General features: G+C 41.8%; 1 protein-coding gene across 2 annotated transcripts in view; it reads right to left on the bottom strand.

Moving 5' to 3' along the window:
- The window catches only part of Vapa (VAMP associated protein A), a 35,471-nt gene extending 20,386 nt beyond the window's left edge, over positions 1–15,085 (bottom strand). The window contains exon 1 of one of the 2 annotated variants that reach the window (XM_052192427.1): positions 14,788–15,085. In XM_052192427.1, the coding sequence (XP_052048387.1) occupies positions 14,788–14,866 (79 nt within the window). In that variant the 5' untranslated portion in view covers positions 14,867–15,085. The remainder of the gene's footprint in view (positions 1–14,787) is intronic. The other variant, XM_052192428.1, reaches the window with a different exon arrangement.
- Between the last annotated feature and the right edge of the window lie 172 nt (positions 15,086–15,257).

Genomic DNA, 15,257 nt, shown 5'->3' with positions numbered 1-15,257 from the left:
CTTCCACCATCTTGGACTTTTGTTGGGAAAACTTTACCTTTTTTTTAGTTGAAAGTATACTTTTTTATGAGTAACTATAACATACAACTCCCTTAATGCCAGCAGTATTAAGCCAAATGTATCTAAATCCAGGTATAAGTTGAAAAGGCTTTGAACTGTTTTTTTAGGGCTACAGTTTACTTGTTTCAAGCCAAGCACTTGAGAGGCAAAAACAGGCCATTGAGTTACAGGATCGCCAGGGCTATTAAGAAACTCTCAAAAAAAGCAGAGCACTGTTGCCCTTGTAGAGACCCAGGGTTCAGTTCCCAGCACCCACATGATGGGGGACTCAGTGAATGAATGCTCTCTTCTGACTCCAGTGAACACCAGGCAAACATGTAGTACACATACATTTACTAGCAAAGCATTCATACACACAAAATCTAGAAGAAAAAAAACTTAAATTCCAGCTATGGTTCCAAAAATAGAGCCAGTGTAAGTAAGTTTCAAAACTTCATCCATTCTGAATTACTGATAATAAAATTTTCTTCAATTGTCAAGCTCAGCTCAGCTAATAGAGAATCAAGCAGGGATGTCACAAAGCATGCTCACCCACACACTCCAATTCCACTTTATCAATGCTGTGCTCTTTCAGACGATTCCTAGCTAACCCTGGCCCAAGGCTTCAAGAGTCTAGCATCTTCACCTGTATTCCTCTCCTTTCAGGGATGTGCCAAGCAGAAGTCTTATAAGATAATGCCTCCTTCCTGAGGACCAGATCAGGTACAGTTACTGCCCCATACTCTGCAACAAAGGTCAGGTAAATTTCCGTGTAGCACACCATGAAAGATTAAAGTACTCTAAGCTCAGGGTTTCTCTGTTCTATGCAAAGGCACTCTGTGGATAGCTCCAATTAGAAGACCTTTGACATCCATCTTAGAACAACACAATTACAGAAGTCCTTGTAATATCATGAATAACTGAGTAGCCCTTTTACTTCAATTCAGATGGTTTCATGTGTTCTAACATCCATGGAATTGTAGCAAGTGAAATTGACAGTCTTTTCACAATTGCTGACAGTCTTTCTTAGTTCTATAGTACACAGATTATGTGTACTTATATAATACTATTATATAGTGGCTTCTATATAATAGCACAAAGTTCAATACCAAAGAATATATACAATATATTCTGGCTGTCTATACAATTCCTACGAAACACAACCCATACGTATTTCATGGCATTCCACATTTTCCTACTCTATGTATGCCTTGTCCCACTTACTCTCTTACACCATAAACTCCTAAAGAAGCATTTAATGCATTCCTGACTAAAGTGGGCAAGTTAACAAGCTTAGAGTCCTTTTGATACTCAATACAGTATCTGTTGAATTACTATATACCAGAAATATCCCTAACAGTCATTTTTAAAGAAATAATAAAAGGCAAATGTATACATGGTGTATTCAAGTGTAACTCTTTTTTTTCTTCATAAATCATTCTAGTTTTACCATACTATATCTTTACTGTATTTTTATCTGAATATAAAAGGTAAAAATCCTGAGGAGGGCTGGATATTCCCCACATAAATACATAAATTAAAGTCATTGCTATTTATTATCTTTTCACAGGTTTTGCCAAATTAACTTAAACCAGCTAAAGTTTCCTAAGCTGGCGAGGTGGTTCTTTAATGCCAACACTCAGGAGGCAGAATCTGAGTTCAGGATCTGCCTGAACTCAGTGGTTTCAGGACAGCCAGGACTGTGTAAAAGATCTTGTCTCCAAAAAACAGTAAATGTAAAAACCAGGTCTGACTCCAGAGCCTGAACTGTACTTATTTCCATAAATACACGTAGATTCCTGGAGCATTAGAGCAATCAAATTAGCATTATATAATATAATTATTTCCTTTGGTCCCACAGGCCAAATGTTAAACACTTCCCAAAATAAATAATATTGAAGCATTGTACATCCAAGAAAGCTCTAAACAAGTTCACTACATGTTTCCTTTAACTTTATGTGTATGGGTGTTTTGACTGCATGTACATCTGTGTTTGTCTGGTTCTTAGGAAGGCAAGAACAGGATGTCAGAGCCCTGGAAATGCAGTTACAGACTGCTAAAAACTGCCATGTGTTGCTGGGAAAATAGATCACAGGTCCTCTGGGAAAGCAACAAGCACTTAACTGCTGAGCCATCTCCAGTCCCTACCAATTTCTTAAAGCAAGGAAGTCACCTTAATTTATTTACCTGTTCTCTACTGTGCTGAGCTAGCTATCAAAAAGACTAGTTCTATTTCATGCACTGCTGTATCTCCAGCAGTTACAACAATGTCTGAAAGCAGTTACTGGTAAGCATTCTTGCGCAAATATTCTTGTACAAATCAACAGTCCTATTTTCTGGAAAGCAAAATGAGTCTTTTTAAGATTTATTTATTTCTCTATTTTATGTATATGGGTGTCTTGTCTGCATGTACATCCGCACACCAGAAGAGGGCATTTGACCCCTCAGGACTAGTTACAGGTTGCTGTGAGCCACCCTGTGAATGCTGATAAATTGAACTCAGGACCCCTAGCAAAGCAGGTGCTATTCTTATTTGCCAAGTCACCTCTCCAGCACCTTTATTTCTACTCAAAAAGGTGTAGTTAAAACAGCCCTTTATAAAAATTTATAAAAAAAAAAATAGCCCTTTATAAAATTTCACTAAAGTACGGGTTTGAGATTAATGCTAAGCCAAGATTTCATAATTTTACTTAAGCCTCTCTAATATTTCAAAGCTTTAATTATTTAAGCTGCTTACTGCACTTATTCATCCATAGTGTATTATATAAGTAAACATTTTCCAAATATATTATGAAAACTCATCAAAATATACGTAACAGAGAAGCAATGAGTGTATAGTCATCTGAGGAGGGAGGGCACCGGGCCTGCCCACACGACAGGTCAGAATCATTGTTAAAAGCTACATGAGCTGGAATCCTGTCTTCTATTTCTTTTAAACCACTTCCCAACACTCCAGGTGTTGTTATTATGGGCATCTAAATCCAATACCCATTTGTCATCTTCACAAAAGAAAAACAACTTAAAGCAATTATTCTTTTCATTGCTATCAATGAAAAGGCAGACAGGAGTGGTTTCTGTTATTGGTGTATTATGGCTTTGTTAAAACATAATGTAGATAACTGAATGGCTTAAAGTCTAAAGCAATACACAATGATCCCCCCAAATTAATCCAACCATTATAGGCAATAGGATCTCTTAGGTCCCTCCCATCTCCAAAATTAAGTGACATTATAATCAACTTATTATCTTGAAGGTGTCTTTCTCAATAGTAAAGATGGTAGACAGCAATTATTCCTTCTCAAACATTTAGGATTGCTTTTTAAGACATTCTGTTATACTCTGCTTTTGTGATTGTTATTTTGTTTTGTTCTACATTTTTGTTGTTTGGCTGTTTTTAGTTTTGGTTTGTTTTTCATAGAATTTCATATGTAGCCCAGAAGAACTTCAAACTTACTACAAAAAAAAAAAAAAAGTGGGGAGGGGGGGCAGGGTGAAGACTTTTCCAGAAGTTAAAAGATCCAATAGCAGCCAGATGATGGGGGTTGTCTGGTGGTGACAAACACCTTTAGTCCCAGTGTTTGGGAAGCAGAGGCAGGTGGATCTGTAAAAGTTCCAAGCCAGCCTGCTCTACAGAGCCAGGACAGCCAAGGCTACACAGTGAAACTCTGTGTCTTGGTCAGGGTTTCTATTCCTGCACAAGCATGACCAAGGAGCAAGTTGGGGAGGAAAGGGAATTATTCAGCTTATACTTCCACATTGAACCAATCCACACTATCTGGGGAGGAGGAACCTTAAACCGACTTGTTTAATCCCATCTATAAGTGGGGCCAATTCTCTTATTATTAATACTGTAAGTATTAATGCTTATTTCTCTAAGTATCACCAAATACACCTAATAAAATTCTCACAATAAGCCAGCAACTGATGACAACATAAACATGTTAGTTTGATCTAACATTGGCAAAGTTGTTACAAATTAGGTTTTAAGTTTTTAAAGGTTTTTGTTTGTTTGTTTGCTCACTTTGTGTCGGTGCACGAAACACATGTGTACTGGTGCCAAGGTGCAACTGTGAAGGTCAAAAGGCAAACTGAAAAAGCATGTTCTTGTCTTCCTCATGTGGGTCATGGGATTAAACTCAATATTGTCAGGCACAAGTGTCGTTACCCACTAAGCCATCTTGTCAGGCCAGATTAGACTTTAACTACAATTTTAAATTGTAAATCTGCATGACAAGTGCTACCTAAACCAAAGACATTCTCCCAAGATCAATGAATTTATTTGGAAGTAGCACTGCAAAGGGAACACTAACATAAGCTGTGTTTATTCAAGGATATTCAGTGTATCAACTGTATGTATTACAACAAATGCATCATATTTAGGTACCTTTTCAATGAAAGAATAAGAATGTCATGACCAACCAGTTTATCACTACAAGCAGTACAACAGATGTGACACAATGCAATCTATGAAATACTTTGCCACAAGTACTGAAACCCAAGACTAATCAAGCCTCTTTAAATCAAGGCAAAACTTGCATTAAATACATCAAAACATCTAGATATGAGACTTTCTGGGGGGCAACTGATAGGGTCTTTTCAACAAATCAATGGCATAACTTAAAGGAGCAGAGAAAGGTTAAGACAAATACACAGCACACAGCAACCTGATGCAACACACATACTGAAAGAAACAACTAAAACCAGAAGCACAACTGGGAAAATTTCAAGACTGATTAGATGCTAAAGACTTACTGTTGGGTTTTAAATAAGAATATGACATACAAAGAAAATGTTTTCTTTTTGTTGTTAGAAATTGAAACTCAAGAAACAACTTGAGGAGATTATAGAATATTTGTTTTAAAAGTACTTAGGCAAGCACTGAAGATACAGCTCAGTAGCAGAATTTTGACTCCTATGCATAAAGCCCAGGTTTGATTATAGCATACCTTCCCCACTCCAAAAGGGCAAACAAAATTACACAAATATGTTTAAATTATTAAGTCACATTTTAAAAAAAGCATACAATGTAGTAACACCTGGAAACTTTCCTGAGTTTAAAATTTTGAATGATCTGAGTCACGTTCGTTATAGAAAACCCAATATGTAAACAGGTATTTGCAAATAGTTCTTTTAAGTTTAGTTTTCTTCCCAAAAACTTTTTTCTTTTTGTAACTCTAAGAAAGCCAGATCCTCCATCTCAGCAAAGCAAATAAGCCTTCACATGAGTGTCTCTCAAAAGACAGACACAAAGCCAACAAGAGAGAAAGATCAGAAGTGACCACTAAATAGATGCCTTGGCAGAAGGGTCCCCTCACAAACCACTTCTGCATAGACAAAGCTTTTTTAGCCCAGGCATGGTGGTACACACCTTTAATTCTAGCAATTAGAAGGCAGAAGCAGGCAGACCTGATTTCTAGGTCACCCCAAAAAATAAAGTTTCAGCAGAAAACCTGAAAAGGGAGGGATGCCTGGCGGTGGTGGCGCACGCCTGTAATCCCAGCACTCTGGGAGGCAGAGACAGGCAGATTTCTGAGTTCTTGGCCAGCCTGGTCTACAGAGTTAGAGTTCCAGGAAAGCCAGGGCTATACAGAGAAACCCTGTCTCAAAAAACCAAATCCAAAAAAACCAAAAAAAAAAAAAAAATAATAATGAATGAATGAATGAAAGAAAGAAAGAAAGAAAAAGAAAGAAAGAAAGAAAGAAAGAAAGAAAGAAAGAAAGAAAGAAAGAAAGAAAGAAAGAGAAGGAAGGAAGGAAGGAAAGAAAAGAAAAGAAAAGAAAAGAAAAGAAAAGAAAAGAAAAGAAAAGAAAAGAAAAGAAAAGAAAAGAAAAGAAAAGAAAGAGGAGGGATGGTGAACAGAGAGAGGTCAAAGAATTCAAACTAGCACACATGCAGGATTTAAACATGTCTAGAAGCCTAATAACACATATAATATTCAACTGTGCTGGGTCTGGATTCTTGCTACATGACAAAACTTCAACTGGGGGAAGGGGTGAGGAGGGCAAGAGAGGAGGGGCAGGAAACAAGCTAGTCTGCTTCAGTCATGCGGCCATTTATTACTACATATATCACATAACATGTTATACACCTGTGATGGATAATACTGTCAATCCCACAGGATCTAGAATTCGCAGAGTTAAGTCTGCACACCGAAAGGGTGACCTAGGTCAGGTTAACAGAGAGCCGCAGCACTTCACTGGCTGAAGTACTAGACCAAATAAAAAGGAGCAAGACAGTAAACTCCAGTGCTCACCGCCAGTCTGCTTCCTGACTGAGAATTCAGTGTGGCCACAAACTCCTGTCACCAATTCCTCACCATGATGGATTCTATCTCCCTAAACTGTTAAAGTGGATGAAAGAAGCCTTTCTTCCTTGGTTGCCAGTTCCATACATATTTTATCACAGCAATGATAAAAGCTAACTAATATCTTAACTATGTATAACAAATTCTGTTTGGGGAGGGAAAGAATGTAATACACTAAAGCAATAATTTTAACAATTACTAATGCTAACAATTTGTAAAAAATACCAAATTCTCAAGAACTCAAATCAAGTTTTCCCATGTCCCAAAACCCCTAGTGGCTACTTAAAATCAAAACCAGAATCAAGTCCTATAATTTAATGCCTTTTCCGTTTAACCAAGCCTGTATCACATACCATGGCCATCCACTTTCATCATTTGAAGTTCAACAGCAAATCCTAAGACAATCCCTTCCCCTTTTTCACGGATGCATGGAGATCCTTTCTTACTGTAAATCTTTGCAACACCACTATAGTTTCTTTGTTTTCCTACTAAGCTGAGAACTTTGCACTTAAAGGAAACACTCTGTGGCTTCTCATGGGCATATCCAGGCACACTGAAATTGCCTGCACCTGTTTGTTTTTAGGCCATTTTTAAGAAGGTAAAACAAGGGAAACTTAAAAATGCATATTGTGATACCAACAATCTGGTAAGAAAATGTCTAAGTAACTGGTTAGTGGGTAGCTTTGCAGTGTGGAAATAACTGTCCCAACAGCCAGGTCCTTGGCAAGCCTCCAGCTCAGAAGGACACAAATTTAAACTTATGGACTGTTTATGTCTGGAAATTTCTCCCTTTCTATTTTGGGACCACAGTTGATCACAAACCATAGGAATCAAAATTTGTAAGTAAAAACAGTACTACAGCATATTTTCCTATTTGATTAAAATGACTTAATTTGATTAAGTTATTTTTTGGTATTTTTAATTGTGTAGGTGCACCTGAAAGACAAAGAATAAAAGTAGGTATTATCAGGAATACCATCCATTTCCTTTGACAGTCTCTCACTGGCCTAGACCTTACCAACTAGGGTGGGACTAACTGGGCAGCAAGCCCCCAGAGATCCTCATCTGTCTCACAGTGTTGCAGTTCTAGGATTACAAGAATGAGCCCCACACCTTCCTTCTAACCCAGTTGCTGGGAATCCAAACTCAGGTTCTCATGCTGGCGGGCAAGCACCTGAGCCATCTCCCTAGTCTCGCTCCCCCACCCCCACCCTAAGTCCCCTTGTATCCCAAGCTAGCTCCAACTCCGGATTCTCTTGCTTCTACCTTGTCCCTTCAATGCCACCAAGGCAAGCTAAATGACTCAATACTTATATGTAGTCACAAATCTTCAAAAGCCAACTCCCCCCGCCGCCCAAAAAAATACTTTTGCCTCACTGACCGTACAAAACGTACAAAAAAAGAAAAGAAACCAACCTATTTCATCAATTCTTTACAAATTATCCTAGCACTCATTTTTTAGAACTATGAAAATTCAAAGTACAAGTATGTGCACGGGCAGGTGAAAAACCCAACTGCAAAGAGATCCAAGTTTTGTTTTAAAGAGAATTGCTATTACAGGTGAAATCATCCCCTAAAAGTTAACCAATCCACACCTACATACTTCCAGCCCCTTCTCATTAGTTATCTACAAGTCTCAAGCATACTGCCACTCTAGAAGTATGGTCTTCCTCCTACCTTTCTTCCATATATCCCAAAGAAAATGTTACCAGTCTGATTCAGACATCCATGTTCCTTAGCTCACTTAAGGCCACCACCCCTCCCTTCATGCATACCATCTAGGAAGCCACGCCTTCTCTCAGCACGTATGTCTATTTTGACCTTTCATTATCTTCAACACCAATGCCCATTTCTTGCCACAATCACTGCACCACAGCATCTAATTATCTTTCTAACACCAATCTGCATAGCTACAATTAAGTATTTCTTTTCTTTTTAAAGATTTATTCATTATTATATGTAAGTACACTGTAGCTGTCTTCAAATACACCAGAAAAGGGCATCAGATCTCATTACGGATGACTGTGAACCACCATGTGGTTGCTGGGATTTGAACTCAGGACCTTCGGAAGAGCAGCCAGTGCTCTTAACCACTGAGCCATCTCTCCAGCCCAATTAAGTATTTCTTAATGAAACACAAAATAGTTTGACATATCTTTAAACCTGCCCCTCCACCCAATAAACAAACAAAAAGAAATATCATTTACACACACATTTAATCCCTCAGTAACTTACTCCTCACAAATTCATGACTGAATTCATTCTAAAAATAACAAGTTTACAAGCAGAAGATGCATTTAAAAAGATGGACCAACAAGGGCAAAAAGAGATTGTGAGTATACCTGAGTAATTACAGAGTATGACTGTTCAGGCTAAGGAGCAGGAGAGCTTGGGATAAACGGATTCTGAGCTGTCACTTGGTAGGAACATTCAATACAAATAGCACAGTAAAGATGCACTATATCCAGTGAATGGATCATTAGGTAAGACACTTTCCACTCAAGCACAACCCCTCCTGGGTTAGACCCAGGGTGTCCTCTGACTTTCACAACCTTGAACAACCCTGACACAACATGCAGACACTGTACTCCCCCACCTCTCTCTCCTCCTGTCTCCATAGACACACAATTACAATAATAATAAAATATTTTCAATTAGCCAGTGGCAGCACATGCCTTTAATCCCAGCACTCTGGAGGATGAAGCAGGAAGATCTTTTTGAGTTCAAGGCCACCATATACAGTTCTATGTCAGCCAGAGTTACATGGTGAGACCTATCTCCAAAAAAAAAAAAACAAAAAGTGTTTGACTGTAAGTCTGAATGAAATACAGAATTGCGTATCTACCAAAATGTGCAGGAGCAGGCATATGGAGTTGAGGAAAAAAAAAAAACCTAGTAAGTCTGAATAAGGAACAATGATGTTGAAAGCAAGTCAGGGTCTCTGAAACAGTTAACATCTAAGGAAGGAGCCACACATGGGACTTGGGGGAAGGGGGCATAGTGAAACTCAAGTTTTTCCAAGAGTTATACTACTTTCTGTAGTAGTAAATGATAGTTATATATATACTAGAAATGATCAACGCAGGAGACAATCAAGTAGTGAGGACAGAAGTGTGACTACAGTAACTTGGAGGTGAAGAAGGTAAAGGAGCACATGTAGACGCTTGTATGCTGATGTTGTGTTCCCCAAAACTGTTTGCACATATAATTCTGATTGGTAAATAAAAGATGCCAAAAGCCAATAGCTGGTGAAAAGAGAAAGAGGCAGGGTTTTAAGTTTCCCTGGCATGAGACCCCCCCCCCCAGAGGAGAGGAGAGGAGAAGGGAGGAGGAGGAGGAGGAGGAGGAGGAGGAGGAGGAGGAGGATGGAGTGACTGACACTATGCATGAGGCATGCAGGACAGGAAGGCGGAGCTGCCATGTGAAGGGCCAGTGGAGCAAGGCCCAGCAGCAGCAGAGCTGTGACATGGGAATTACTAAGCAGGAACTCAAGAGTCACGGTGGGAAGTGGATTCTAACAGCACGGAGGGTAGGCAGCTGCCCAGCTACTGTGCTGCTTAAGGCGTACTAAAATATAAAGGCTGTGTGTCTATCATTCAGGAACATAAAACATTGAGGGGAGACGCAACACTGCGCACAGGATTTATTAAATAATACTACAAACATGAACTATTTTTCCAAGAGGTCTGAATGCAAATGACACAAAAGACCAGGATGGCAACAGCCAGGTGGGCTTGGCTGGCTCTAGAAAGAACTGTTTGGCCTCTTGTCCCTCTCTATGACCCCTTTCTCCCTCTCGCCTTTTCCTCCTCTTTCTCTGTCCACTCTCTTCTCAACCCCCCTTTCCCATGCTCCCACATAAACTTCACTCTATACTCGACCCTGGGACTGCTAAGGCACCCCCCCCCCCCGCCGCACCATACCACACTTTACAAACACATCAGAGGGTTAGGAAACATCTTAGCTTTGTCTACTTAACTTTTTGAAAGAGACACTCTGGTTCGAAGAAGCCAGTGACTGAAAACACGAGGAACAAAAATATGCTAGAAAATGGTCTAAGAATGAACCATGAGGGATTTGACCTCAACCAGTAAGAATTCACAGAAACAAAATCTTTCTCAGGGAAGAAAGCCTGTGTGTTTATGTATTGACACACAAGTGTTAAAGAAAGCAGTCAACTATAGCAAGATACACATACCAAAAAGACAAACAAAACCTTACTCCAAGAGCAAGGAGATATCTTACAACCTGTAAGAACTGGCTAAGGATTATATTTTAAGGAAGTTTGTGAAATGACCATACCAGAGTTTGGATGTAGGTTATGTAGAATAAAAGCATCTTCTGGAACTATGTAGTATTTCCTAAATTATTCCTCCCAAAACTTAGTACTCCTCAGTGCTTGTGCTTCTCTTAATGACATGCTATTTAAAGATGCTCAGGTACAGTGGTACTTATCAATAATCCCAACACTTGGAAGGACAAAAATTCAAGGTCTTAGACACATGCAAAACACAGAGAAACCAATCTGGAGCTGATTGAGAAACTTGCTCCCTACTATATTTCATGATGCTGTGCAGGCCACTTAGGAAGAAGATATATCAAAAGATTACCCAACCTTGGACCCTGCCTTGCTACAATGCCAACCTACCGTAAGGCAAGCTAAGCCCATTGGTATAATAGTGGCATGACTAATATAAAGGTCACCAATCAGTTTCTAATTGTATTTGAAATCTCATCCACAAGAAGGACTGATACCTTTTAAACCTAGTTAAAAGACTGCTGCTGCCGGGCGGTGGTAGCGCATGCCTTTGATCCCAGCTCTTGGAAGGGAGAGGCAGGTGGATTTCTGAGTTCAAGGCCAGCCTAGTCTACAGAGTGAGTTCCTGGACAGCCAGGGCTGCACAGAGAAAGCCCATCACGAAAAAACCAGAGGAGGGGAAAAATGAGTGCTTCTGGGGAGATCTTAAGCCCTGGGTAGAACCCACCACTATTGTCTTACAACAACATGTTCATGCTGTTGACTTGTCTTCTAAACACTACATTTATACCCATAGATAAGTGCTACTCTCAACCTTTATCAGAGAAGCATCTTTTTGTAATGAGCAGTAATTAATTCAGGACCCAGAGTGCTAAGATTGGTGTCAGCGAGTGCTCAGCCCTAAATGGGCCACACGCCCAAGGCTTGGAGAATATCATAGAGGAGGTGAAGAGAATCTAGGAGCAGGAGGGCAGGGAAGAGTGCTGTGACAGATGCTGTCTTTTGGGGACCACATGGCCCCTGCACATTCACAGCAGCTGTGGTAGCTACACAGATCCAGGTTCAATTCCAGGAGCCCACACAGCAGTTAATGACCATTTGTAACTCCAATTCCTAAGGAGTGGACACCCTCTTCTGGCCTCCACAAGCACTCAGGACCCAAGGGCAAGTGTACGTACACATGCCCATACAAGAAAAGACTTACACAAACAAAGCGTTTTTAAAAATTATATTTAAAAAGCATTCAAGATTCTCCTGGTTGTACTGGGAGTCCAAAGGCAGCCTGGGATATTAGAAATCGGCTCAGACAGAAGGGGTGTGACTGCTGGCTGACAGTGGCAGCACAGCTCCTTGTTCGTTCCTCAGGTGCTAACAAGAGCTACCTCAACACAAGGAGTTCAGTCAGTTTTCCTCTTCTCCCTGACCATTATAAGAAAGCACACACTTGGAATTCTTTATTTTGCAAAAATTTCTTCTTCAAACTTCCCTCCAATACTGTCAACAGCTGGGAAAAGTAAAATGATACACAAAACAATAAACAAATTTTATAATATATTAAACGTTAAGGACCAAAGATTTTTCTATGAAATATCCAATTTCAAACCTAAATTATTGGTCAAAGTATTGCTAGGATTTAAGCAACCAAAATAAATCTTCTTATACACTAAAGCACTAAAAGGTCTGCTTTAGAACTCATTCTACAATCATAAAAGATTATATATATATATATATGTATATATATATATATATAAAACTAGTTAAGAATTTTGACTAAAAGACTGAGATAAAACTGCAAAATAATGATACTTATCAAGTCATTCATATTAAAGAAAAACTATCAATCTCAGAATGGCTGAGTCACTCCTGAAAAAAAACCAATGTTGAATCCAAATAATTCAAATAAACTTAGCAAATAATCAAGTAATTTTGCAAAAGAAAATGTATAAACAACCTACACTTAAATGAAACACATGTAAAGATCAGCTAGATAATTTTTGATATGGTCAACCAAAAGATCATGTACACTGTGGTTCTAAATCCCCCACTTAGAGTAGAGCTGTGCATTTAGTACAGGGCTACCAATGTACCAAATTATCTCTGACTAACAAAGTAACATTAAGGAGGAACGCGTCAAACTCCAAATGTCAAACTCCTACTTCAATCCTCTCCCATCTCTTCCTACCTTTCCAGGAGTCTCTGAACAACTAACTGGGCATCTAAGTCTATTCACATCAGCTTCTCGCCTCGGGATCTACCCAACCATTCCCTCTGCATTACTTTCCTCAAGCAACTTGAAAAGATAGATCCTTTTCCCTCAGGAGCGTCCTACAGAAAGAAGCTTCTTTCCACAGACATGCTCTGGCCTCTGAGTATAAGCCCTTTTTCAGTACTACTGGGATCATTTTTTGGTAACACATAGCCTGTTGTATAAACACGGTTGTTATTATTTTTTAACATCAAAAATAAGTGATCTACATGGATACTGCACAATCGTGGTTTTTAAAACCTGTCTCATAAAGACTTTTCACACATGGCTATGTAGTACAGAAAATTTGCTCTTACACTGTCAACAGGGGAAAAGCAAACTACACAGAATACCGTAAAAATGTACATTAAATCGCGTCCACTACCGATGGCTACTACAGTACAAATACTCTAAGGACTCTCAGCAAACCACTCCCCTCCAAGAAAAGAAAAGAAAAAAAAATCAGGCAACACAGAAATTTGCTGCAACAAAATCAAAATGCACTCAAACTCCCCGAGGTTCTGAGATATTGTCTAGTGTCTCCCATGCAACCCAGGTTTATTTCAAACTCTGGATGGTTCCTGAACTTCCAAAATGCCGGGATTATAAGCGTGGTTCACAACCCGATTCCAAAGATATTAGAGCTGCCATACAATCACAATCAAGTTCTTGTCTAGTAAAAAGAAACTTGTGAATGTGCTGAAACACCTGCGGGGCATGCTACTAGCAGAATATCAAATGTTTATAAGCCCTAAAACTACTTAAAATATAAAATCTTTAAGTGCCTGGAACTATTTTAAATTGTTCCCACAAAACAATTCAGGTACCTTCATTTGGACTCACTCTTACATTACTATAATGGGTTTACTTTTTCTTTTAGTACTGGAATCGATATGTGCCTAAGGAAAATTGTTTTCATCAGTTCCTGAAATTAAAACACAAGATATTAACTTTCAAAGGTGAGTGGGGGATGACCCACTTTATATTTAAAGATAAAGATCCCGTTTTTCTTTTTAGCTCCATTCTGTCGGTACTCCTTAAAACATAGTAAATTGTTCCGTGTAACCTCTCATTTCCTACTCACTGAGAAGGCAAAAGGCCTCGGATCTGAACAAGGAACACCAAGCCTGATTGTCTATCCCAAGTCAACGCTCCAAAGTCAACAGTTCCAAAGCTGTGTGGCACCTTATCAGCTTTCTCCGGGTATGCTGGGAAACCGCAAACCTAAGAGGGTCACAAACCCTGAGAATTCTTCAGTAAAAAGACAAGTGAGCTCAGGGACTAGGAGCACAAGGGCTGGGTCCTCGTACCTAGGGACAAGTCGAGGTGACACAAGGGACCCACTACCATTAACCTACGACCGTGCACGCCCCAGCTGACGCACAGCTTTCGGCTGCGCGCCTGGAGCCGGGCCAAGACTTGGGGTCAGTCCCAGCCAGACACTGCTGGGTCTCCCGGCTCAGCCGAGTCCCGCACCTGACCGGGAAGACTCCGGGCGAGGCCGCCGCTGTGAGCGCCTCGCCCGCGGGCCGCGCCTGCCCAAAGCCTCCGAACGCTGCCCGCTGGCGCCCGCAGACCCCTGAGCTCCTGCTCCCAGCCGCCCTCCCGCACAGCCCCGACCGAGCGGCGGCCGCCCTGGAGCAAGGACGCCATGCGGGCGGGCGGGCGAGCGGGCAAGGCGCGGGCGGGCTCCCGCGGCGCCCCCGCGGGCCGCAAGATGGCGGCGGCGCCAGGCTGAGCCCTCCACGGTGCCTGTCCGGCTCCCTCCCCTCCCCTCCGCAGCCCGGCCCGGCAGTGGCGGACAGCGAGGCGCGGGGCAGAGGGACGCAGCGGGGCCGCGGCTCCGACGCTCGGCCCGGGCGTGGGGGATGGGAGCACGGCCCGTCCACCCCGCCGCCCGCCGGCCCCAGCCCCGCTCGGGCGCGTCCCAGCCAGCCTACCTTTGAACTTGAGGTCTGAAGGAGGGTCGAGGACCAGGATCTGCTCGTGCTTCGCCATGGCCCCGGAGGCGGACGCCATAGGAGACAGCGCAGAGCGGGGGCGCGCCCGCGGCGGCGGTTCGCTGGCGGGGGCGGGGGACGGTGGCAGCGCTGGCTCCGCGGAGCTCTAGGACGGGGCCAGGCTCACGATTCCCGAAGCTCCGCGCCTGCTGCCGGGCCGCGGGTCCCGAGGGCCGCCTGTCGGGTCAGCAGCTCCTGGTGTCACAACTGACTCAACCCCACACCAGCCGCCGCGGCCACGCGCACTGCGATCCTCGGCTCCCCACGTGACGGGCTCTACGTGCCTACGTGCGCGCCCCCGCGGCCCGGAGCCCTCGTGCTGGCTCCGCCCTCCAGGCCTAACCGGGCTCAGCGCTGAGCTATTGCGCCTGCGCACCTCCTACTTGGCCGCAGCTCCCTGCACCGCGCTG

This window comes from Apodemus sylvaticus, chromosome 9 (genome assembly GCF_947179515.1).
Source record: "Apodemus sylvaticus chromosome 9, mApoSyl1.1, whole genome shotgun sequence".
Lineage (NCBI taxonomy): Eukaryota > Metazoa > Chordata > Mammalia > Rodentia > Muridae > Apodemus > Apodemus sylvaticus.
Note: the sequence above shows the minus strand (reverse complement) of the source record. Positions and strands in the feature narration are given on the sequence as shown.